The sequence below is a fragment of the Strongyloides ratti genome, scaffold srae_scaffold0000002, assembly GCF_001040885.1.
Source record: "Strongyloides ratti genome assembly S_ratti_ED321, scaffold srae_scaffold0000002".
In the NCBI taxonomy this organism is placed as follows: Eukaryota; Metazoa; Nematoda; class Chromadorea; order Rhabditida; family Strongyloididae; genus Strongyloides; species Strongyloides ratti.
In genome coordinates, this window is record NW_020171520.1 from 475517 (window position 1) to 500180 (window position 24664).

General features: G+C 22.9%; 8 protein-coding genes across 8 annotated transcripts; 2 read left to right on the top strand and 6 right to left on the bottom strand.

Annotated features, from left to right (window-relative positions):
* Positions 1-642: 642 nt before the first annotated feature.
* On the top strand, positions 643-3488 carry SRAE_0000043300 (Sterol-sensing domain and Patched family-containing protein; the record flags this gene model as incomplete). The annotated part of the gene is made up of 3 exons (XM_024646323.1): positions 643-1323; positions 1372-2260; positions 2305-3488. The coding sequence occupies 3 exons, from the start codon at positions 643-645 to the stop codon at positions 3486-3488; spliced, it is 2754 nt and encodes a 917-aa protein (XP_024500516.1).
* Positions 3489-4113: 625 nt separating this feature from the next.
* SRAE_0000043400 (Protein of unknown function DUF2358 family-containing protein) lies at positions 4114-4772 on the bottom strand (the record flags this gene model as incomplete). The annotated part of the gene is made up of 2 exons (XM_024646324.1): positions 4114-4266; positions 4320-4772. The coding sequence occupies 2 exons, from the start codon at positions 4770-4772 to the stop codon at positions 4114-4116; spliced, it is 606 nt and encodes a 201-aa protein (XP_024500517.1).
* Positions 4773-4925: 153 nt separating this feature from the next.
* On the bottom strand, positions 4926-5633 carry SRAE_0000043500 (Hypothetical protein; the record flags this gene model as incomplete). The annotated part of the gene is made up of 3 exons (XM_024646325.1): positions 4926-5019; positions 5062-5384; positions 5433-5633. 3 exons carry the CDS (start codon positions 5631-5633, stop codon positions 4926-4928), a joined length of 618 nt encoding a protein of 205 aa, XP_024500518.1.
* Positions 5634-6082: 449 nt separating this feature from the next.
* On the bottom strand, positions 6083-7795 carry SRAE_0000043600 (G protein-coupled receptor, rhodopsin-like family and GPCR, rhodopsin-like, 7TM domain-containing protein; the record flags this gene model as incomplete). The annotated part of the gene is made up of 3 exons (XM_024646326.1): positions 6083-7084; positions 7143-7244; positions 7523-7795. The coding sequence occupies 3 exons, from the start codon at positions 7793-7795 to the stop codon at positions 6083-6085; spliced, it is 1377 nt and encodes a 458-aa protein (XP_024500519.1).
* Positions 7796-11057: 3262 nt separating this feature from the next.
* SRAE_0000043700 (B30.2/SPRY domain and SPla/RYanodine receptor SPRY domain and Concanavalin A-like lectin/glucanases superfamily domain and SPla/RYanodine receptor subgroup domain-containing protein) lies at positions 11058-11775 on the bottom strand (the record flags this gene model as incomplete). The annotated part of the gene is made up of 3 exons (XM_024646327.1): positions 11058-11413; positions 11484-11600; positions 11652-11775. 3 exons carry the CDS (start codon positions 11773-11775, stop codon positions 11058-11060), a joined length of 597 nt encoding a protein of 198 aa, XP_024500520.1.
* Positions 11776-12326: 551 nt separating this feature from the next.
* On the bottom strand, positions 12327-14112 carry SRAE_0000043800 (Hypothetical protein; the record flags this gene model as incomplete). The annotated part of the gene is made up of 3 exons (XM_024646328.1): positions 12327-13551; positions 13593-13750; positions 13801-14112. 3 exons carry the CDS (start codon positions 14110-14112, stop codon positions 12327-12329), a joined length of 1695 nt encoding a protein of 564 aa, XP_024500521.1.
* Positions 14113-14636: 524 nt separating this feature from the next.
* Positions 14637-17025, top strand: SRAE_0000043900 (Cullin-3; the record flags this gene model as incomplete). Its single annotated transcript, XM_024646329.1, has 3 exons — positions 14637-14657; positions 14711-16843; positions 16894-17025. 3 exons carry the CDS (start codon positions 14637-14639, stop codon positions 17023-17025), a joined length of 2286 nt encoding a protein of 761 aa, XP_024500522.1.
* Positions 17026-17318: 293 nt separating this feature from the next.
* SRAE_0000044000 (Activating signal cointegrator 1 complex subunit 3) lies at positions 17319-24640 on the bottom strand (the record flags this gene model as incomplete). The annotated part of the gene is made up of 4 exons (XM_024646331.1): positions 17319-23363; positions 23558-23572; positions 23750-24037; positions 24077-24640. 4 exons carry the CDS (start codon positions 24638-24640, stop codon positions 17319-17321), a joined length of 6912 nt encoding a protein of 2303 aa, XP_024500523.1.
* Positions 24641-24664: the final 24 nt, after the last annotated feature.

Sequence of the window (24664 nt, forward strand, 5' to 3'; positions counted from 1 at the left end):
CATAATCATTTATCTTTTGTATTTAAATTTATATCTTTTATATAATTTATTTTAGTAATAATAAAATAAAAAGTAATTAAATAAATTAACTAAAAAATTTATAAAATCCAAAGAAGGTAAAAATGACAATTGTGATATATCCAAAAAATCTTGTTTAAATTTTTATTTAATATATAATTAAAATATTTTTTTTTTCTGAAATAGTAGAAAAATGTATGAATAAATTTATTTATTATAAAGATATATATATATATATATATATTTAATAAAATAAAATCATGAAAAAAAGTGTAATAACATTTTTTATGTAATTATTGAACATTTTAATATTTCTATCATTAACAATGTACTCCTATAAAACTACTCATTTTATTCATCCAAAATTCGACCTAATTAAAAGACGTGTATATGTTTAGAGTTATTTGAAATCTTACAAATTATCAGAAATAAAGATATAATAAATGGGTCAGGTTCATTTGATGAGACCTTGTTAAAGGAATGAAAAGATTAAATACAATTTTCTTTGTCTTATATCTGGTTGATTATTGATAAAAATTTATTTCTAAAAATTTTTACATTATCTTTAATTCTTAATATTTTTCTTACTTTATATATTGTATTATTTTTTTTATTCTAGAATAAATGAAAGATAAAGAAAAAGGAAGTGAAACAAAATTTGAAGATTTATTTTCTACTGCATTTCATAAATATGGACAATTTATAGCTAGACATCCAAAAGCTATATTATGGTTTTCAATAATATTAACAATTTCAACACTTCCAGGATTTGCTTTTCTTAGACTTAATTTAGATCTCTATAAATTATTTGTTCCACCAGATGCCCCAGTTAAATATGAATTTGAAAGGGGAATAGAATTTAATAAATTACCAAATCAAAATATAGATAATTGGATGAAAATAAAACAAAGAGGTAATGATGTAAATATTATAGATACAAAAAATACAACTATTGATAATTCAATGATGAAACCAAAAAAAAAATCTAATATGCATAATGATATTTTAAGATTTTATATTGTACATAAAAATTATGAAAATTTATTTGAATCAAAAATTCTTAATGAATTATATCAATATACAGAAGAAATGATGAATGTTACATTAGAAAAAGATGGTTATACATGGTCATTAGAAGATTTTTGTAAAAAAGATCCTGGTGTAACTAAATGTACAAATCTTCTTAATATTTGGCTTAAACATGCTGCAAATTTATTTAAACATGGTAATTCTCGTACAAATCCTAATTTACAATTATCATATCCGGTAATGTATTTATTTAATCGTCCAAGAGATATTGGAAATGTATGTTTTTTTTTTTTTTAACTTTAATAAAATTAATAATTTATAAAGATAATTTATGGGGTAGATGTAAGAGGTGAAAAAAATGAAATAATAGGTGCCAAAGTTTTGACAATACATTGGTTTGCTGAATTCCCAAAAAATGCCACATTAATAAGAGCATTCTTTGACTTTAGGCAAAAATTACAAGAATTTTGGAATGAAAAATCAAAAAATTCTTTTCTTAATTTTGTTCCACATAATGATAAAGCTATGGATGATGAGTTAAGACTTATTATTGAAACAGCTTTACCATTTGCCATACCATGTTCTATACAATTAATGCTTTTTGTTATTTTGTCAAATTTATCAAAAGATCCCAGAAAATCAAAACCAATGGAGGCATATTTTGGTGTTATATCTGTTATCCTTGCCTTAATTTGTTCATTTGGATTTTGTTTTGCTATTGGAATTTCTTTTAATCCAATATCATGTACAATGCCATTTTTATTATTAGCAATTGGTATAGATGATGACTTTTTAATATTAGGTGCATGGAGAATGACTAATCCTAAATTGTCAATTGAAGAAAGAATGGGATGGACTATGGATGATGCTGGAGCCAGTATTACAGTTACTTCTTTAACAAATTTTGGTTGTTTTGCTTTAGGTTATTTCTTAAGTCCAACACCAGCTGTTGGAGATTTTTGTATTTTGACATCTATTGGAGTATTATTTGATTACCTTTTTCAAATAACTTTCTTTTCTGCTCTCATTGCTATTGGGGCAAAGCGTGAAGAATATGGTGGATTAAATTCTTACTTTCCATGGGGAACAAAACCACCAAAAGATGAAAATAAAAATGAGGTTTCAGAAATAGAAAGTAATGAAGTTAAATCTATTGATGTACTTAAAAATAATGAAACTTTAAATAATCATCAAGATATTTTTGTCCGAAATTGTAAGTCTCTACCTTTTTTTTAATATTAATTTAATTTTTTTTAGCAACATTAATGTCAACATTTATGGGTGAAAAATTTGCTCCATTCATTTTGAGGAAAGATGTAAAAGTATTATCATATATTTTATTTATTATTTATTTAATTCTAAGTTTTTATGGGTGTATTCATATGAAAGTTGATATTTCTCCTAAAAAGTATGTAAGAGATACATCAGTAATGCAATTTTTTATTCATCTAGCAGATAAATATATTTGGGCTGATAATGTTCAACCAATTTTCCATGTTATGAATCCTCCAGATTTTCGTAATGCTTCTCAAAGGGCACGATTTAATGAATTAATTTTCCGCCTCGAACATACAAAATATTCTATTGGTCGGGTATCAACAAATTTTTGGCTATGGCAATATCAACAATTTCTAAATGATTTTCCTGAAGTTGATTATCAAAAAGATTTTTATGATAGAAAATATTTATCACTATTTTTAAATACTTTAGATTATTCAGAATATAAAGCAAAATTAAAAATAAATGCATCTGTTCCAAATGGTGAACCTTGTATTTCAGCATTCACATTTGCTACCTCATTTTTTGGTTTAAATTCATGGGACAAAAGACAATCAGAACTTTTTTATTGGCGTGATTTATTAAAAGAATACCCTGAATTTGATATGTTTTTAGCTGGAATTTTTTCACCTTTCTTGATTGATCAAAGATTTACTATTGCTCCATCATCTATGCAATCTATTGGATGTGCTGTTGCTGTAATGGCTTTACTTTCAATATTATTTTTACCAGATAAACAATCTGCTTTTATTATTGCATTTTCTATTACATCAATTTCATTAGGTGTATGTGGATTTTTACAAATTTGGGGAAGTGATTTAGATTCTGTTTCTATGGGTTGTATTATTATGGCTATAGGATTAGCTGTAGATTTTTCAGTACATATTTGTTATAAATATCATAGAAGTTTAGAGGTAACAGCAGATGAAAAAGTAATAGATACATTATCAATAGTTGGATATCCTATTATACAAGCCATAACATCAACTTTATGGTCAATGTTATCAGTATATTTTATTGAAGCATATCTTGTTCGTGTTTTCTTTCAAACTGTTGTTCTTGTTAATGTTTTTGGTGTTTTACATGCTTTGGTATGGCTTCCACAAGTTTTATCAATGTTAGATCCATGTAACAGAGTACCTTTGAGATTTAAAGAAGACTAAAAATATTTACTAGTATTAATATATAATAAATATTTTATTTATCCTATTATTAATAATAAACAATAAATTATTTCATAACATAAAAAATTTTACTATTGTTTTTTTAGATTTAATAAATAGAATTTCTTTTTTTTTTAATATTTCTTTATTTCAATTACCATATTGATGTTATTTTTTAATTGATTAAAATAAAGTAAACGTTTAATAAAATTTAAAAATATGTATATTTAGTAATAGATAATTTATTCTTTCTTACTACATATAAAACAAATAATTTTTTTTTTGTTAAGTTTCATTTTTTTAAAAAAAGTTACCTATTTATAAAGAAAAAATAACCTAATACACTATTTTAATTCCCAAAATATTTAAATATTTTTTATGATAAATATATGTTCAAATCCTAAAAAAAATTGTTCACTTTTTAGAAATCATAATGAACTTTTGTAATTTTTAACATGAATTATAAAATTCTATGATAAAATAAATTGTTTAAATTAGTAACAATTAGGAAACTTAGCATTCTATATTTATTCACATATTTTTAAATGTTGACCAGTAAGCATAAATCTACTATTTTTTTTTGACTATAAATACATATATATATATATATATATATATATTATATTCATAAGGCAGTATTAGTACATATTTTTGACTTTAATTTTTCAATTGGTGTTTCAAAAAATTTTTTTTGCCTTTCAATTCTTTCTAGTGTTACATTATAAACAGCACCATCTCCATCAACAGTAAACACTGACAAACCATCATACCATTTTAACTAAAAAAAATAATATTTTTTTTTAATATAAAAATAAATAAAAATATTCTTACATTTTTCATTCTGTAGTCAAATCTAAATAACTTGTAGTTAAAAAGTAATGATAACCAACTTATGTAACAAATTCTCCATCTCAATTCAACTGTTCCATCTGATGGTATTGAAACAATTTTGATGACCTCTGTATGAATATGAGGAAAAAGAACTTGTCCAATGACACTGATAATTGAAATATAAGACATAAATGATTGTAAACCATATCTTTTTACATTTAATATTTTATCATCTAGGATAACACTTTTATGATAAAATGTAAAATCAAGTTTAGTTTTAAACATATATGGTGCCGTGTAACTTAATCTTTTTTCAATATGTTCTAATTGAAATGCCTCTGGTTTTCTATCCAAATTAGGTTTTAAATATGACAAGTCACTGGGACGATGACAATAAAAACGTGAAGAAAAACTCGTTAATATTATATTTTTATGAAAACACTTATGAAACATTACTAAAAAATATATTTAGAATTATAATAATAAGAAGCAAAAAAAAAATATAAATCGAATATACGATGTTTTTTTAAAATATCATTATATAATATTTTTTATTTTTAACTAATTTAATTTTTATCTTATACACCATTCATTTCCTCCTTGATTTTATTTTTTTTCCCCTTCTTCTTCTTCAGTAAATTGTTTTTTCTTTAGTAAACTTAATCTCTCTGCCTCTTTCTTATCAATATCTGTTACATTTCTATTAATAATTTGAAATATTTCACCATTATTATTTACATACAATTCCAATGCACCTTCAAGTAACCTTTCTTCAGGTTTCATTTTTGCTGTAAAATGAGGTATATACATTTTCCAATTAGAATTATATGTACTTATTTGCCATAAAATTGTTAAAAAATTATCATTATCATAAATTATACTACCTTTATAATCACATCTATTAAATGGTGACTTATATCTAAAGTATGAACGAACTTTTGTAATATGAATAAGAAGATTATCTTTACCAACAAAATTATAATTATAAATTTTGTCATTAAATGATACATCATCTACACAATGATAAAAAAATTCCCCTAAACTTCCTTTAAAAAAATTTGGAACCTAAAAAATTATAATAAATATTAATAAAATTTTTCTAGATATATTTACCATATTTTGAGTAATCCAATCAATTTCTACTAATTGCTTTACTGTTGGTTTATTATTTGTATCTGGTGGCTTTTGTTCAGGAGACTTTGAAAGATTATTATGACATTTTCTATTAATTATACTATTAAAAAGTAAAGGAGATTGCTTCAAAATAGAAAAGTCATTGAATATAGTACGCCTAACAATATTATAAAATAGCATAATCAAAATGAAGATATTTTTTGAATAAATTTTTTCAGTAACATTAGTTGGAGAAGCGATAGATTAATATATATGTAAACAGAGGCGCGTACTAATTTTAAATATATAACTTATAAAATCAACTATTTCTTTAATAAAAAATACCTTGATTGGTATAGTTAATTATTTAACTTTGTCTTATTAACAAAAAAAAATGAATAACAAAAGGTTTTGGTAAAGTTTTTAGTTAAAAAAAATAAATATATTTTTCAACACAACTAATTATTACTTTAATCAAATAAGAAAAAAAAAACCCAAAGAAAAGAGATAAAATAATTTAAAAAAGACAAAAAAAAAACCATTCTTAAGATAAACATATATATATATATATAAAATAATCTATTAAAATATAAACAATTTTATTTAAAACCATCTAACCCGAAATTTTTTAATAATTAATCTTTATAATACTATTGCAAAATATTTTCATCATCCATTATAGGAATTTCTTTTTCTAAATAATTTTTTTCATCAGACTTGAAACATTTATTATATGATTCTGTTACAGGAAAAGGATTATTTTTTTCATTTTTTTTCTTCATTGATATTGTATCAAAATTATTTTTTATTATTTTAATGTTATTGTTGACAGATAAAGATTTACTTCTTAGAAATTCACCTTTTCCATTATTTTTTAATGTTAAAATTTTTGTATCAACCAAAGATCCATGTTTAATATTTTTTTTATTTCTTGAATAAAATGTAACTGGTTGCCCTTTAACCATTGCCTGTTTATTAAGTTTTTTACAACAAACGATATGATAACAAATTATTCTTATTTCTGGATTGATTAAACAGTAGAAATAAAAATTTAATGCAAATTTGGTAAATTCTAATAAATTAGTTATAGCTCTAAAAATTTGAAATCCTAATTCACTTTGCCTGGCATCTGAGACAAATATTGTTAGTGGTGCTGCTGGAATAGTACAAATCATAAAAATAATAACAATTGTAAATAATAATAAAAATAGCCTTTTCTCTTCTTGTTCTGATTTTTCATGAATATTTTTATTTTGATGAGGTGATGTCAAACTTCGTAGACGTTCTTTTTTTGTTTTACGATATGTAGTTAATATTTTTGCATTACAATAGGCAATAATTAAAAAGGGACATCCTCGTGTAACTAATTCACGAATCCATTCATATATTTTAAACCATGTTGAATCTTGTATACTACCATCACATACATTATATGTACATTCTGTTAAACCATCAGGAACAATATGAACATTTTTTTTAACAGCCCATAAAGCATTTATTGAAAAAGAAAATATATATATTCCTGCAAACATCCAGTAACAACATTTTCTTTTACGTAACACTCCATGATAGAAGGGATGACAAACTGCCATATATTGTGATAATGTTAGACAAACAACAATCCAAACACTTGCTCCCATCAAAGCATTTACCTATATTTATAAATTAATTTTTATATTAAAAAATAAAAAAAAAAAAAGTTTTTCTTACCAATGGAAAACCAATATGCGCATAATAAAGTGCTGCTATTTGAGAACAAAAACGAATATTGAGGAAATATAATATCATAGGGATTACAGAGAATAATGATAACTAAAATTTGTAGGTAATTTTTATATTATTTTTAAAATTCATTTTATAAAAATATTGTAAAAAAAATGATCTATAAACTAATATTATATTGTTTATATTTAATACAACAATAAAAAAAAAACTATTTTTCTCAATATTTTTAGTTTTTCTTTTTTTTTTTTTTAAAAATATATTAGTATTGTTAAAGAAAAATATTTGTCAAATTAATTTTTTTTTATTGTTAATATAATATATTAAAATTTTATTAGTAAAATAATTTTTAAACAAAAAAAACTTACCAAATCAGTCATTGCTAGTAGTGTTAAATATGTATAAACAATTGAGGCTTTACGTAATAATGGATGTGTAAGTGAAACTACAGTAAGAAAATCACCAACAATACCAAAAGTAATAATAATAGGTGCAATATAGGCATATGTTATTTTATTAAGTAATGATACCTCTTCAAAATTATGAACAAACTCTGTAATATTCCATACTGATCCATCATTTTTAGTATATATATGTCCAGATTCTTTAAGAAAAGCACATATTGAAGCAGAAGCAGCCATGAATTATATATTTTTTTTTGTTTATTTAAATCTTAATAACCTATGAAATGATTTTGAGATATTTATATCATTGAAATAAAATTTGATATTGGATGTTTATTTTTTTTTATATAGATGAAATTAATATGGTTGGCTGAAAAAAAAATATATCAAAGATAAATTTAATAATATTTATTAGAAAGAAAATGAAAAAAAAAAACTAGAATATTCTAATTTATTTGTGTAGAATAAAAAAGAGTTTTTATGATAATATTGGTTAATTTTTATAACTATTTTTTAAATAGTTTAATTCAAAATTAATTTTTATAATTAAGCCAATATATAATTATTTCTTAGTTTCATGTAATTGCAACTAGAAAAAATAGTATAAAAACCTAATTTTGTAAACATAAATGTAAAAATAAGAGTTTTAAGTAAAAAAAAATGTTTTAAAAAATTTATTTAATTTATACCAATAGTAATTTTATTTAGTAGGAGTACAAAAAATAATAAAAAAGAATTTTAAAACTTGATTTATATAATATTTATATAAAAGATATATATTTATTTAAAAAAAAAAGAATATATTTCTTATCATTTATGAATATTATAATAAAAAAAAACTTTTAAATCATAATTAATGTATGTTAAAAAAAAAAAAACTAAATAAAAAGTTATGTCTAACGTAATTTAAAACTTTTATATATACAGTATAACATTTTTTGCAATGTGATTTCTAAAAGTATATATATTTATATCTATATATATTCTTTTAAAAAAAAATTTATATATTAAATGTAAAAAGATTTATAATAATTTTAATAAATAAAAAAATTTAAAAAGATATAAAACAAAATAAGTGTTTAAGAATATTGTTAAAATATTTGTAATGATAATATTAATGTATGAATAAAAATGAAAACTAAATAATTATTAATTTTTTTTTCTTTTCTTTTTAAAACTTTAATATAGCACCTTTAAATTATGTTAAATTATAATAGTTTAAGATATAATAAAATTTATTCAATTTCATATAAAAAGTATAAAAATTATTTAAAATGATAAATATATATAAAGTAAGAAGATTTAAAATAATTTGAAATTCTTATACATCAAAAATTTGTAGTTAAAATTATTCTAATATATTTATTTCCTTTTTTAAATATTCTAAATACTATTATTAACAATTAAAAAAATAAATTAAATTTTTAATTTTCAAATAAAATTTTAAATTTAGTTAGTATCAAAATATCTATTTAAAAGTTTTATTATAAAAATTTTTAAAAAATAATATAATACAAAGCATATTAAATAATACAATTTTATAATATAAAAAGAAGAAGGCCAATTTATATAAGTAATTCAATATAAAAGATTAGAATTATTATATAGTATCAACAAACTTTTTCATCTTAAGGAAACACTTATTTGTTTCAACATGTAAGAAATGATAATTTCATACTAGTCTTATAATAATAAAATCTTGTTACAAACAATAGTCACAATTTTTTTTCTTTCGATATCCCCTGAAATAAGTAACTATTGATAAAAATATAAGATAAAGATGGAAATTTTATTAAAAGCTAGTTTAAAAATAAAAATTGTTTCCCTTAAATATATTGTGAAATTGATAATTTTAGACCATATCGAAGGTTATTAAAAGATAAAAATATTGACATACCAATATAAATATATAACAAATGTCTGGCAAATGGTGATTCTGTGAATATAAAATTTATTTCCTTCACTAGTACATCACAAATATGATAAATTTTTTTTTTTCAAATAATTACACATATTAAGATACTTTAATCAAGTTATAAAAACAGGTTTATATGTATGATGATTAAGCTTTTTACAATAAAAATGAATAATTATATTACATTAGAAAAAATAATCAAGGTTATCAATAAATATAAATAAAATTAAAATTAAAAATTTTTATTTAAGCTTGATACAAAAATAAATAATTAAATTTTATTAATATAAAAATATATGAATAAAATCTTTTTAGAAAAATTTAAAATTATATATTATCATAATAATAATCTTATTACTTTATTAAATCCAAAAAAAAAAAATTTTTTATAATATAAGATATTTTTTATAATTTAAACTTTATGAATCACTGATTAATTTTTTTATTTAATACAAGTTTTAAAAAAACATTGTATTTTATCCGGAGTACATCATATTATTTAATAGATTAAAAAAAAAGTACATTAAGTATTCAATTATATAGAAATAAAAAATATCCCTACTATTTTGCTTTCATAAATTGTTAAATTACTTTATTAAAATAATTTAATCTATCTATATTATTATACAATTTTAAATGTATAACGCTTATAATTCTCTTATATCTTGTTTATAGAAAAAAAAGAGTTTTTTTTTTCTTTTATCTCCTAAGATAATAAAGATTTGTAATTATATATAAGGAAATTATTTATAGAAAACCATAATTATCACTGCATGACTATCATTATAGAAAATGATAATGTAAAAAGATGAGGATACAAAAAGATGTTTTGACTAACGATGATAAATTTTATGTCTCTATTAAATGTTGAATTTTTTTTTTTTTTCAAAAGTTAAAAAAAAATTTTATGACTTAACTTAATTTTGTTTATCAAATGTTAAGTATAAAAATTAATATTTAAAATAACGATAATCTTAATGTTATTGTTTTAAAAAAAATATATATATTTTAACACTTTTAATAAAATAAAAATAATTTGTACATTATAAGTAAAGAGAAAAAAAAGTTTTGACATCTAATTAATTATTTTATAGAGTATAAAATATATTGAGAATATTAAAAAAAAATTACTTATTCTAATTTTTTTTTTGTTTTTATTTGTTTAATTTCAATGAACATTTTAAACAATAAAAAAAAATTTAAAAATAATACATTGAAATATATTGGAAACATTACAATGCTTATATTATTAAAAAGTAATCATAAAATTTGATTATGCTTAAGAAGTGTAATTTTCACAAATATAAAGGATAAAGTCTGATTGGAAAAACGGAAATTAAGTTGATACTATAATAAAATAAAAAGAAGAGAAGATATGGTGTTTAGATATATATATATATATATATTTATGTAATATAAAATAAATGTACTTAAAGAGATATTTTTAAAATTTTTAGTAAATTGTTAAAAGAAAAAAAAAATCAACTAAATATAGCTTTTATAAATTAGGATTTTATTTGAAAATTACAAAAAGAAATCAATAAATAAAAAAAACAACCCGAAAAAGAATTATTAAAAATGGTTTTATAATAATGTTTGTTCCACCATTATTTCTTCATAACCGGGTGGTGGATTTACTTGAAACGACTTGAAACGTACATCAAGAATAGCATTACTATCAACAAAAAGTAGAGGAAAAACTTGTCCTCGGACAGATGTTATTGTATCCGTTATAATATTAGAATTATGATAAAATTTTAAATCGACATGATCAAAAGCAACACCTATTGTGTCACCCTCTTCAAAAGACAAATCAACTTTTCCAACATGTTCTCCATTTCCCCACAATGAACCATCATCTTTAAGAAACCAGCTATTTTCTTTTAATGGAATTTCATTAAAATTTGCACTCCTATTTGCCAATCCAATACCCCAAATTCCTGAACACAAAATAAAATTATATAAATATATATTTTTTTTTACAAAATTAACAAAATTTATAAAACAAACCTAATTGCTGAATTTTTACTTCAAAATATGCCTTATTTTGTTCTATTGGAATATTTGAAATAGCCCCACCACTACCACATATTCTGGTTCCATTTTTTAAAATTACAACATCAGAACCTAAAAAATTAAATGTTTAAATTTTTTTTTTGTTACATATATAAAATTTACCTGAATTTCTTGAATCTAATCTAATTCCACATCTATTTTCAATTAATTGTGAATAGTTATTTGTAACTGTTATACTAGGCCCTTGAAAACAATCCAATATACCACGTGTCAAGCAATTAAACATTTTAAATTTTTTAGTAGTAAAAAAAAATATTTTATTAGTAACTATGAAATTAATTAATTGTTATAATTTTATATTTTATCTAAGAACTATTTTTTTTTTTCAAGAAATATTGACAAATACTTTTATATGTAAATATGTTATTCCTTGCTAAGAAGTGAACATAAATATGACATTTTATAAAAAATAATCGTACTAAGACATAAGATAAACATTAATTAATCTATAATAAGAATGTTAACAACAAAAAAAGAAAAAAAAATTTTTTTTTTCAAATAAACCACAACAGAATAATTATTTATTTTAATATAAATTTTATTTATAACAAAAAAAAATACATAAAGGTTAATTTTTTTTTACTATACTAAAATACTATTTTTTCAATTTATATTTATATATAAATTATATTTGGTTACACAACAAACAATTCTATCCATTTGACATTAATTTAAAATATGTATTTTTAATTAAATTTTTATTATAAACGTAACAAAAAATAAATAAAAACAATAGTGTACAATTCATGTAAAATTCATAAAAATTAAAAAAAAAAATTAATCAACAAAAAGATCATTTATATAAGTTAGAATCTTTGTTCTGATAGTCTCAGTATCCTCTGACAATCTAACTGAATGAAATTTAGACCACCAACTTCGACGTTCCTCAAATAAAATTTTAAAATCTTCTTTCAAAACTTTTATCCTTTTCCTTTTAGTTTTAACAAATAAATAATCATTAAATAACAACCACAATTCTTCATTTTTTCTCCATTCTCCATAATCAAGTAACTGTACAATTATTTTAATATCTTCTAATAATTCTTTTGGAGCTGTTTTTCTTCCTATTTTATCAGATTTTTCCCTAAGATATATAAGCCAAGCCTCATGACTAGGATGTAAATCAACAAGTGGTTCTATAGAACGTTCAATAATTTTTGCAAAAAGTGGTTGATTCTCCTGGTATAAACGTGTTGAAATCCTTGGAACTAAAATTGGATAATTTTTTGCAGCATTTGATACTATATAAAAATTGTCCGTTATTAAATCAAATCGACAAATAATGCATATAAATGCATCTAATACTGGTACATAGTCAATTACGTTTTCTTCAAGAATAGATTTCAATTGTTCAAATAAATTAACTGGTAATTTATCATAATCTATTTCGCCATTTTTCCATGCTATAAATGATGACATTATAAGAAAAGCATTGTACTTGTTCATAGATGAGCGTATTCTATAAATATCTTTGATTTCTATTCCCCTATAGCTTTCATTTACAATTTCAGGTCTAAAATGTAGATCATATGTTAGAATACTAAAAATACATGATAGGGGAACATTTATTTCCATTGTTCCATAATGAAAAATTTGTTTACAAAAATCTAATAATTTAGTAAAAAATATGTTTCTTTTTGCCTCAGAAAAATAATTTTTCATTGCACAAATTACGATGGCATTAAGAATATCAGGTATTATCTTAGAATGTAAAACTAAAAAGTTGCTTAAACAAGAACGAAATGCAGTATCAACTGTATTTGGTGGTAAAAATTCTGGCTTATTTATTGGATATCCAAGAAAGCACATGATCGCATCTTCATACATATTTTTCATTGAAAAAACAAAACAAGTATGATAATTTAATTGAATAGTTAGTGGTGTATGACGTAATTTTTTATTTTTATCACACATAGTATCTGATAAAAAATTTCCACCGAATTTATCCCTTATCCATATATATTTTGTGTTCTTAAAATAATTTTTGTTTATTTCAATAGGACTTTAAAAAAAATAAAAATAAATAAACAATTTGTAACTTACAATTTATAAAATTTTCTATATTTTAAAGACGCATATGTAAATCTTTCAGTAAGACAATGTGGTTTATAACCCATTAAAAAAGTATTTAAACAAAAAAGATAACTATGTGAAGGTAAATGATAACTATGAATAACATCTAAAGGAGGAATATAACATACCTAGGAATACAAAATATTGTAAAAATAAATAAATATTTATTAAAACATACAAGTTTATTTTTATCATCAGGATCTGAATTAAATAACAATGCATTTGCTGCTTTTGCCATGTAAATTTTATGCAAAATATTTAAATCACATTTATTGGTATAATTATCTGAATTTTTAAACATTTCATGAAAATATTTTTTTAAATATGTATAACTTTTCTTGGTGTATAATTTTTGACAATAATAAAATTGTTTAAATGAATCCAAAGTAATTCTTTTTTTTATTTCTTTTTCAGTCTCTTCAACATTTTTAAATGAACCATCTTCAGATGGAAGTGTAACAAGTCTACGCTTTCTTGTAACAGCAGCCATTAATAAAATAATTTCTTTACAATTATTTTGTAGAATACCGAATACACTTAAATGTCCTAAAACGAAAAGTATTGCCGTGGAAGAATGTGCATCAAAAGAAATAACAATAATAAAATGGATACTTGTCATATAAATATTTTTTTCGACTACTTATGATAACTTTTTGAACATTACTTTTATTAGTTACTTAAAAGAAGAATATATTTTATATGGAAATAAGTTTAGACTTTATTAATACTATCAATAAAAGCGTTTTATTTAATATTTTTGTTTATACGTATTATAACAAAAAGATACATTAAGGCTAGAAAATTTGAAAATTGTTATTAGTGATTGTCAATAAAACAATTCTTTTATACTAATTTTTGAGCTATATTAATAAATATAATATTATTTTAATTAATATGTTTTTTATTTTCTTAATGATAACGCATTTTTAATATTAAAAATTTTTCTAACTTATTACTAACTAATTGTAAACAGTTATATTTATAGCATTAATAGTAAATCATCGAAATTTTATTATGAGAATTCGATCTTTTCAGGTAGGTTATAAATATATATATAAATATATTGTTTATTTTTAAATTGTATTTAGCCTGTATCTGATCCCACCCAACACATTCAATCATGGGATTTATTAAGAAAAGCCATAACAGAAATTTTAAACCAAAATAATTCAGGTTTAAGTTTTGAAGAATTATACAGGAATGCTTATGTAATGGTATTGTCAAAACATGGTGATAAATTATATAATGGTTTGAAACTAACTCTTGAAAATCATGTAAAGCAACGTGTACTTAAAAGGTTGAATGATTCTTGGAATGATAACTTTCTTGGAACATTAAATAAATTATGGTCTGAACATTCTATTGCAATGCATCTTATTCGTGATATTTTAATGTATATGGATCGTGTTTATATTCCAAATTCAGGTCATCCAGGAATTTATATTACTGGTATTCAAACATTTAGAAAATACGTTTTGGAACAGTCACATGTTGCAGATAACTTATCGAATATAATTCTTTCTATGGTAAAAAGTGAGAGAAATAATGAATTTATTGATAAAGTTGCTTTAAAAGATGCGTGTAAAATGTTACTTCATATGGGAAATTCTAGTGATAGAAGTTTATATGAACAGTTATTTGAAAAAGAATTTCTTAAAGATACAAAAATATATTATGAACATAAAAGTCAAAAAATGTTAATGGATAATAGTGCCGATTTATATGTAGAAAATGTTCAGGAAATTTTAAAAAAAGAATGTGAATTTGCTGAATTGTACTTAGATAAAGTTACTGAAAAAAAGTTAATGCAAGATTTAAATGAAGTTTTAGTCAAAAATCATATTCATACAATTATAAACATGGAGAATTCAGGAATGTTATATTTATTAAAGAATGATATGCTTCCACAATTAGCTAATATGTATAGTCTTTTTAAAAATGTTCCTACAGGTATTGAAAATACAGTCAAATGTCTAAGTCAGTATGTTCGAGAAACTGGCGAATATTATGTAAATTCATTTGATAAAGTAGGTGATGACGGTCAGGCTGTCGTTACACCTGTAAAGTTAATAGAAAATTTAATTGGATTAAGAGATCGTTGTGAAAATTTTCTTATTAACGCATTTCATCGAGATGAACAAATAAAAAGATCTTTAATAGAAGATTTTGAATATTTTGTTAATCTTTCAAAAAAGACTCCTGAATATTTATCTTTATATATTGATGATCGCTTAAAAAAACATCTTAAAGAACAAGAGGGTGACATTGAAGCCGCAACTTCCAAAGCAATGATTTTATTCAAATATATTGTTGATAAAGATATGTTTGAAGCATATTATCGAAAACATTTATCAAAACGACTTTTACATTCTAAAACAGCATTAGATTATTCTGAAAAACATGTCGTAGATAAGATTAAACATGAATGTGGTGGAAGTTTTACAAGTAAAATGGATGGAATGTTTCAGGATATTGAAGCAGCACAATTAATTCAAACAACATATAAAGAATATTGTCAAAATAGTCCATCATCTAGTGGTATAGATTTGACTATAAGGGTCTTGAAACCTATAAATTGGCCTTCATCAATTGGTGAGGAGGTTGTAAATATTCCTTCAGAATTGACTTCTGCTTTTAATCATTTTAGTACATTTTATACACATAAATTTAAAAGTCGAAAGCTGAAGTTACACTGGGGTTTGGGTACTGCAGAGCTTAAAGTAACTTTTTATAACAAAATTAAAAATGATGACAAAAGTCAGCTGGAAAATAGTACTTCTGGTAATCTTAATATTCGTAAAGAAACAAAGATTCTTATTGTTTCAACAATACATATGTTAATGCTTCTTGAATTTAATAAAAATGAAAGGCTAACTTTTAAAGAATTAAAAGATTCTACAAAATTACCAGAAAAAGAGCTTAAGAGAGCTTTAATGTCTGTGTCAATGGGAAAAGCTAATCAAAGAATTCTTACAAGAGTTGTAGGAAATGGCAAAGAAATACAATATACAGATGAGTTTACGGTAAATGACAATTTTACATCGAAGTTTGCTAAAATTCGTATTACAAATGTAACTGGTAAAACAGAGGTTGAGAATGAAACTGAAAGAAGAAAAACAAAAGAAGTTTTGGAAGGTGACCGTAAAGCTGAAATTGATGCGGCAATTGTCCGTGTTATGAAAGCTAGAAAAAGTCTTAATCATAACAATTTAATTACTGAGGTAAGTTTTATAATATTTATATATTTTAGTTTTATTATATAATATTTTAGGTTACAAATGTTCTTTGTAAACGATTCAGACCTGAAATTTCAACAATTAAAAAATGTATTGAGACTTTGATTGAAAGAGATTTTCTTAAACGAAATGATAAAGATAACAAGACATATGAATATGTCGCTTAATTGCATAATAGTGTAATGAACATCTTAAAAAAATAAAGCTAACTATTTTAACTCCCATTTGAAAGCGAATTTCTTTTATATTAGTCTAAATAAATTACATATATATATTATATATTATTTTTTTTTCTTTTATCAGTTTTAATAGTAATTTAGTTTTTTTTTATTATTTTGTATAGTAAAGTATCATTAAGTAAGAAAAACTAAATTAAGTAATTTATTCTTATCATATATTACTACAATATTTTTATTTTATAAACATTATTTATTTTAGAAATCTTTTTATTTTATAAGTTTTATTGTATATTAACCAAAAAGTTATACTCTTGATCAATACCCAAATATGAATCTGAAAAAATATATATTGTATAACGGAAGACTCCATATATTTTTGGTGTTGTAAATAAAAGTTTACAAATAGATGTGTCACGTCCTGAATTTATTCTAGTGGTAGCTAAAAATTCTTCATTTGTTGAATTAGCCAAAATAACTATATATCCTGGCATCTTTTGTTTGGTAAATTTAGAATAAACTATATTGTTATCAAATTTAGAAACAGAAGAAAAAGATAATTTTAAATTAATTGAATAGGAGGTATTTGAAGTAAGGCTAATTTTTTCACCATTTTTAAAATTTGTTGTTATACTTGGAATTATTAAATTTCTTTTCATTAATGGTGAAATTGATAATTTATCAACACTTATAATTGGATATCTAATTAAAATATCAATTATTTTTTTAATTTCTGTATAATCTAAAATTGTCTTTTTTTTAAAAAATGCAAAAGCATTATTTCTAATATTATCATCAATTTTTTCCATATTATCAAGTTTTAAATGTTTTTGTAAAAGAGGAATAGTAAAATGTTCTCCTAAACTTAATACACTAGAATTATCAAAGTAAGGTAGACAAAGTAAATAATGATCATAATGCCATCGTCCTTGAATTATCATTTGTTGTAATATTAAAACATTTATAGATGTTTTAAGGTAACCTCTTACATATGAATACTCATACATTGCTTGAATAATACGTAAACATGAATCAAGGCAACTTCTTAAATCTGTTCTATAATCAACAGGTAATTGAAAACGACTTAAATGTGCTTGATACATTAAAAATACTTTAGTATGAGATGAATCAAATGTAGCATATTTTCCAAGTTTAAGAGGTAATTGACGTGAAATTTCCTCATTCAATAAATCTTCATTGTGTCTCACAGGTACTTCACTATATTCAGGCATATCAGACATAATTTGAAGTAACTCTTCTATTGTTGAATTAGGACCAATTTCATCTAACATATGTTTTAAGGATGTATGTTGAAGATAATAGTTAGAAGCTATCTTACCATAAGGTGTAGATTTAAAATGTGTTTTATCAATATTTGAAATTTTAATACAACATGAATCAATTAATTTTTGAAGACAATTATCTATAACATCAACAAGATATGCTATCAAACCTTCTTTTGTTGCTTCTTCAAGACCATAAAAACTTGGATTATTAAAAAGTCTTCTATAAAAATATGTACCAGATAAATAATCCATTGCATCTTGTTTATTTTTAATAATTCCAGCACAAATTTCAGCATTTATATGATTTGGTAAATATTCTAATAAACTACTTTCTACTGGAAATGGTTGATAAAGGAAATTTTTATAAAAATTTTTTTTAATATCCTGTACATATACTACAGCAACAGCAGATTGATCATATTGTGGTCTTCCAGCACGTCCAACCATCTGCATTATATCTGTTACAGGAAAATCTACATATCTTCCTTTTTTACCATCATAATATTCAGTACCTTTAACAATAACAAGATGAGCAGGACAATTAATACCCCAGGCAAGTGTTGCTGTTGTTACAAGAATTTGAATTTTTTTTTCTACAAATAATTTTTCTACCATAACTCTTTCATTTTTACTTAATCCAGCATGATGCATACCTATACCAAATGGTAATGTTAAACGAAGATATTCATCTTTTGTTGTTGCTAATAAAATTTCCATTTCTTCTGTTGTCATATTTACCCATTGTGTTGGATCAGATTCTAAAGAAAGTAATGGTATAAAAGCTTGTGCAGTGATTCTTGTTTGCCTTCTTGATGCAACAAAAATAAGAACAGGTTTTTTAGGTGAATATGTTTTAATAGCATTAAAAGCTGGTTTATTCATTAATGCCATTCTTGGACAATAATGTATACCTGGAAATCCAGCAATATGAATAGATATAGGAACAAGTCTAACACTAGATCTAAAATTAAATAATCCATATTCATTAACACCTAACCATTCTGCTACATCTCCAGCATTTGCTAATGCTGTAGATAAACCAATTATACGAATTTCTTCAATATTTTTTATTGCTGCTTTTCTTCTTTTTTCATTAATCATTTTAAGACGTGTAACAAATGCCTCAACAACAGCTCCACGTTCCACACCAAGAAGATGTATTTCATCAATAATAACACAATCTACATTTCTAACATATCTTCTAGTTTCCCATGATCTCATAATACCATCCCATTTTTCAGGTGTTGTTACTAAAACTGATGCATTTTCTAATACTCTTGAAGATGGTGTATAATCACCAGAAATTTCCACAACACTAATATTTAACTGTTTTTCCATTCTACTTTTCCAATCATCTACTCTTTCACGAACTAAAGCTTTTAATGGTGCAATATAAACAATTTTTCTTTTAATATTATCTTTATTTAATGTATGAAAAATGGCTAATTCAGCACATAATGTTTTACCTGATCCTGTTGGTGCACCAATAAGAACATGATCAGAAGTATGATAAAGTTTAAAAAATAATTGTGTTTGAATTGGATTAAAATATTCAAAGTTATATAAACTTTCATAATTTGGATTTTTCAATGCCTTAATTGGTAATGGATCTAATGGTAACAAATCTGTATGTGTCATATTTGAAATAGGAAAAATACAATTATGCATAGAAATAGGATAACAGTAATCTTCAACTAAATAATAATTATGTGCAATACGTATCTGATAACAATCATTTGTTTCATTATCATTTATTGGTATTGTTATAGTCAACTCTAAATTTTCTTTTTCATAAACTTTTTTTTTAGGAAAATTTATTAATTCATGATGAAGAATTCTATTCTCATTGACATTTTCAATAAATAACCAAAATGGAGTAGATATATCATTACCAAATAATTTATCACTCCAATTAAACATTGATTTTAAAATAACATTTATTTGAATTATTGAATGTGTTATAGGTTTTACTGTTCCTTCAATTTCTAACATAGGTAATAAATGTATTCCATCATAAACTTTTTTAGCATCAACTCTTAATAATTGACTTATCTCTTTTTCTTCCATCTCATATAAATCATAATATGAAAGATTTTTTTGTTCTAATTTTCTTAATATAGTTTCATTATACATACCTTGTAATTGCCTTAAAGGACAATCAAAATACCATAAACGATTTTCAATACATCTTGTTAATGTTAAAAATTTAACCGTTGTATGTAACCAACCTTTTTTAAGTGAAATTTCAAATAATGCACGACATAATCTAGGAGCATTTTGAATAATATACATAGTTTCTCCATTCAAAGTAAAATTTTTACTTTGAAATCTAGATATGTAAGCTTGAAGTAAAATATTAACTTTACCGGATACAAATGTTAAATCACATTTTGCTTTAAATTTACAAACATTTTGTTTAATATATTGTAAATCTTCAATATCATCATCACGTATTTTAAGAGAATTAAATTCTGCAGCTTCTGAAAGTAATGATAAAATTTGACCCTCAGTCATTTGCGGCTCAAGTGTAATATTTTCCATATGTCTATCAGCCAAAAAAACTTCCATTGTATCTGATGATACATAAAAATTACTAGCAATTCTACCTAAATCAGTTGGAGACATAAATCCATTTATTGAATCAAAAACAATCATATGTAAATTATCTAATTTTTTAGCAGCACTATAAACTAATTGTGTTAAATGATTTTCTAAATCAGGATCTTGTCTTTTTTCATTATAACTAATACCATAAACAAGAGGATTTATTTTTGCTCTAATATAATAAAAAGTAGAACGTATCCAACTAATAGCTTCTTTGATATTTGTTACACTTCCACGAGAAATTTCTGCATTAAGATTATCCAAAATTTTATTTACAAATTGTGACTCTATTGGAAGTGAATGTGATAACATACCTAAATATTTATCCATTTTTGAATGATGAGTAATAATTACACCATAACCCATTGATTCATTAAATTGAGGACGTCCTGCTCGACCAAAAATTTGTTGAACATCAAGAATAGACAAATCAGACATTGCTCCTTTAGATGAATCAAAGACATCTGTTCCACGTATAACAACAGCAGATGCCGGTAAGTTAACACCCCAAGCAAGTGTTGCAGTACAAAATAATACATTAATATGTCCAGCTAAAAACATTGATTCTATTAAGTTTCTTTCAGATCTTTGCATTCCAGCATGATGAATACCAAAACCTAAACAAAATAATTCTAACAAACGATTGTTTTTTGCTTTTTCAACTTTCTTTTTTGCCAAAACATACTCAGGATCATAAATATTATTAACTAAAAAATCATCTAATTCATTATTAGTTACAGCTAATTCTCTAAATGTTTCAGCTAATCTCCATGTTGCATTTCTTGCATGAACAAATACCAAAACTTGTTGTTTTTTGTTAACAAAATTTTTTACCTTATCATATGTAATCATATCTAACATATCTTCTGTACTAATATTTGGCTTATCTTTAGTAGGTGGTTTAACTTGTATATGATCAGGAATAACAGGAGTATCAGTGGTACCATTTTTTTTTTCATTTACCTTTGAATTTTTAACAAATTTTATAACCTGTTTTTTAACACCAATAAAAGACATTTCAAGGGGAACTGGTCGAAATTTGTCATCAAATACAAATAATCCTTTCATTTTATCAACATGTAAAAATTCTGCAGCATCCTCATAATTTGGTAATGTTGCTGATAAACCAACAAATCTTATTTTTTTTTGACATATTACCATTTCACGTAATGCTCTTGCCACAATTGCTTCTATTACAGCACCTCTTTCATCATTTAATAAATGAACTTCATCAATAATCATTAGTTTAACATTTGAATTAAAAAAACTACCACTTTCATCACTGGAGTTACTTTTTCTACTTATTACATCCCATTTTTCTGGTGTTAATATAAGCATATTAGTACTATCCATTTCTTTTTTTGTTAAATTTGTATCACCAGTCAATTCTTTTACCTGTAAACCAAAATGTGCTAAACGTTTCCCAAAACTTTCAGTCATCTCACTTGCTAATGCTTTCATTGGACATATATAAATTATTTTAAAATCTCCTTTATTTATATTACCACAATCATCACGATGATCAGAAATACATCTCATAATAGTAAGCATTGCAATATTTGTTTTACCAGCTCCAGTTGGAGCACAAATTAAAAGATTTTCACTAGTATTATATGCTTGTTCATAAACAATTGATTGAATTATATTGAGATATTTAAATTTTAAAAAACCACGGGCACAAAATGGATCGATTTCTGAGACACGTAATTTTGTATATTTTGAATCAACATCATTTTCTGGTGTATCATTTTTAGAAATTCCAGGAATTGTAACTTCTTCATATGTTGGAAAATCTTTTCTCGTTGATCCTTTAGGTAATGTCATTTTATAACCAGACATTAACATTGTTATACGATTTGAATTTCTTGCATCACTAAAAACATAAGGTAATTTTACATTATTCTCTTTATGATTATCAATAATATCACAAAAATTATCCGTATATAATATTAAATCATCATTAGTTTTTAATGACTCTTGAATGGCAAGTTCAATATCTTTTCTCTCATCAGCTCCAACATTTTTATACAATTCTTTCATTTCTTTTTTAAATTTTTTTTCTAATTTTTTAACATCCTTCTTTAATTTTGTATCTTCTTTAACTTGAAAAGAAAAGTTTGAACCAGCTAAAGAATTTTTCATAGTAATTGTTGAATTTTTTATTTCATTTATACGATTTATTTTTTTTAATTTTTCATGTTCTGATTGTGATAATTCTTTTAATATACTATCACGATTTTCTAATATTAACGAAATCAATTCAAATCGTTCAAAACCAAGCAAGTCACATAATTCAAATTGTAAATCATCAGAAGATCTTGGTGTTTTTAATAAATCAAATAAATGATTTATAATAATTTCATGTTCTATAAAAGAATCTCTTATTTGATTAGTTATATCTATTAAAATATAACCATAGTTATTACTATCCATATTGTTCTTAATTGAAATTTTTTTTTTAAATTATAAAATATAATAAATAAACTTAAAATTATAACTGTAAAATAGAAAAAAAAATTTATTAAAAATATAGTAAAGTTTTTATTAATAATAATTATTATTAAAATTTAAGTAACTAATTAATTGAAATTTTTAACACGTAAAAATAAATGTTATATCACTTAGACCGCGACTCCTTTACATAGTATCTACAAATTTCAAAATTATTATAACAATTTTTTGGATGTTAAAGATATAATTTTAAAATTAATATATATAAATTTTTTTTTAATTTGACAAGATAAATAAATTAATTGATATGATTAGTAAATTTTACATTAAATATTAAGTGATATATAAGTTTATTTATTGAATTATTTCTTTACTTTTTTAAGTTCCTTTCCTTCGTTATCAGAAACAATATAGTATTCCAAAACATCTTCTTCAAATTTAATCCCTTTTGAATTTTGATTAGAATTGGTGGATAATATAGATTTTGTTGGTTTTTCATATGCTTTTATTTTTTGCCGTTCTTGTGCTGCTATCCTTTGAACATCAGTATTCATTCTATAACTAGGATTACTGTCATTTTTCTGTGATAAAACTTTATTAATCCAGTTTTCTGCTATTTCAGAATCTGGTCTTTCAATAACTAATGTTACTACATTTTTCATCTAAAAATATAAAAATCATTTTAAATTCTTTTTACTTACTTGTAAAAATTTAATAATTAATTTTTTGCATACGTTTTTATCTGAAACAGGAATACCTTCAACATCACAAATTCTGTCTCCTGGTATAAAAATTTCATCAGATATTGATCCTAGTTCACATTTTGAAACGATAACTTTATTACCAAAATGACGTATACCTATACCTAATTTTCTTTCATTAGATACTGATAATGTTGCCAAAAAATATTCATATCCACTTTTTCTTGAAATGTTCACTTCTCTATTTTCTGGTATCTGAACTTTTAATAACATTTCCCTTGTTCTTGTATCATTTCTTTTTATTGTTATAATTACTTTAGTTTCAATAGCATCTAACATATTATAAAAAGTAGATGAATCTTTTATAAGAGTACCATTTAATGAGATTATAATATCACCAATTTGTAAAAATTTTTCCCCTATTGATCTTTTTAAAATTTTAACTATGACTAAATTTTGATTTATTGTTACACCTAGTGAATCTCCATCTTCTAATGGAACTTCAAATGTAATTTTTTTATCGATATTACATGAAGGACTAGGGGAACTAGATATTGTTGACATTTTTAAAAATTAGTTTTTTTATTA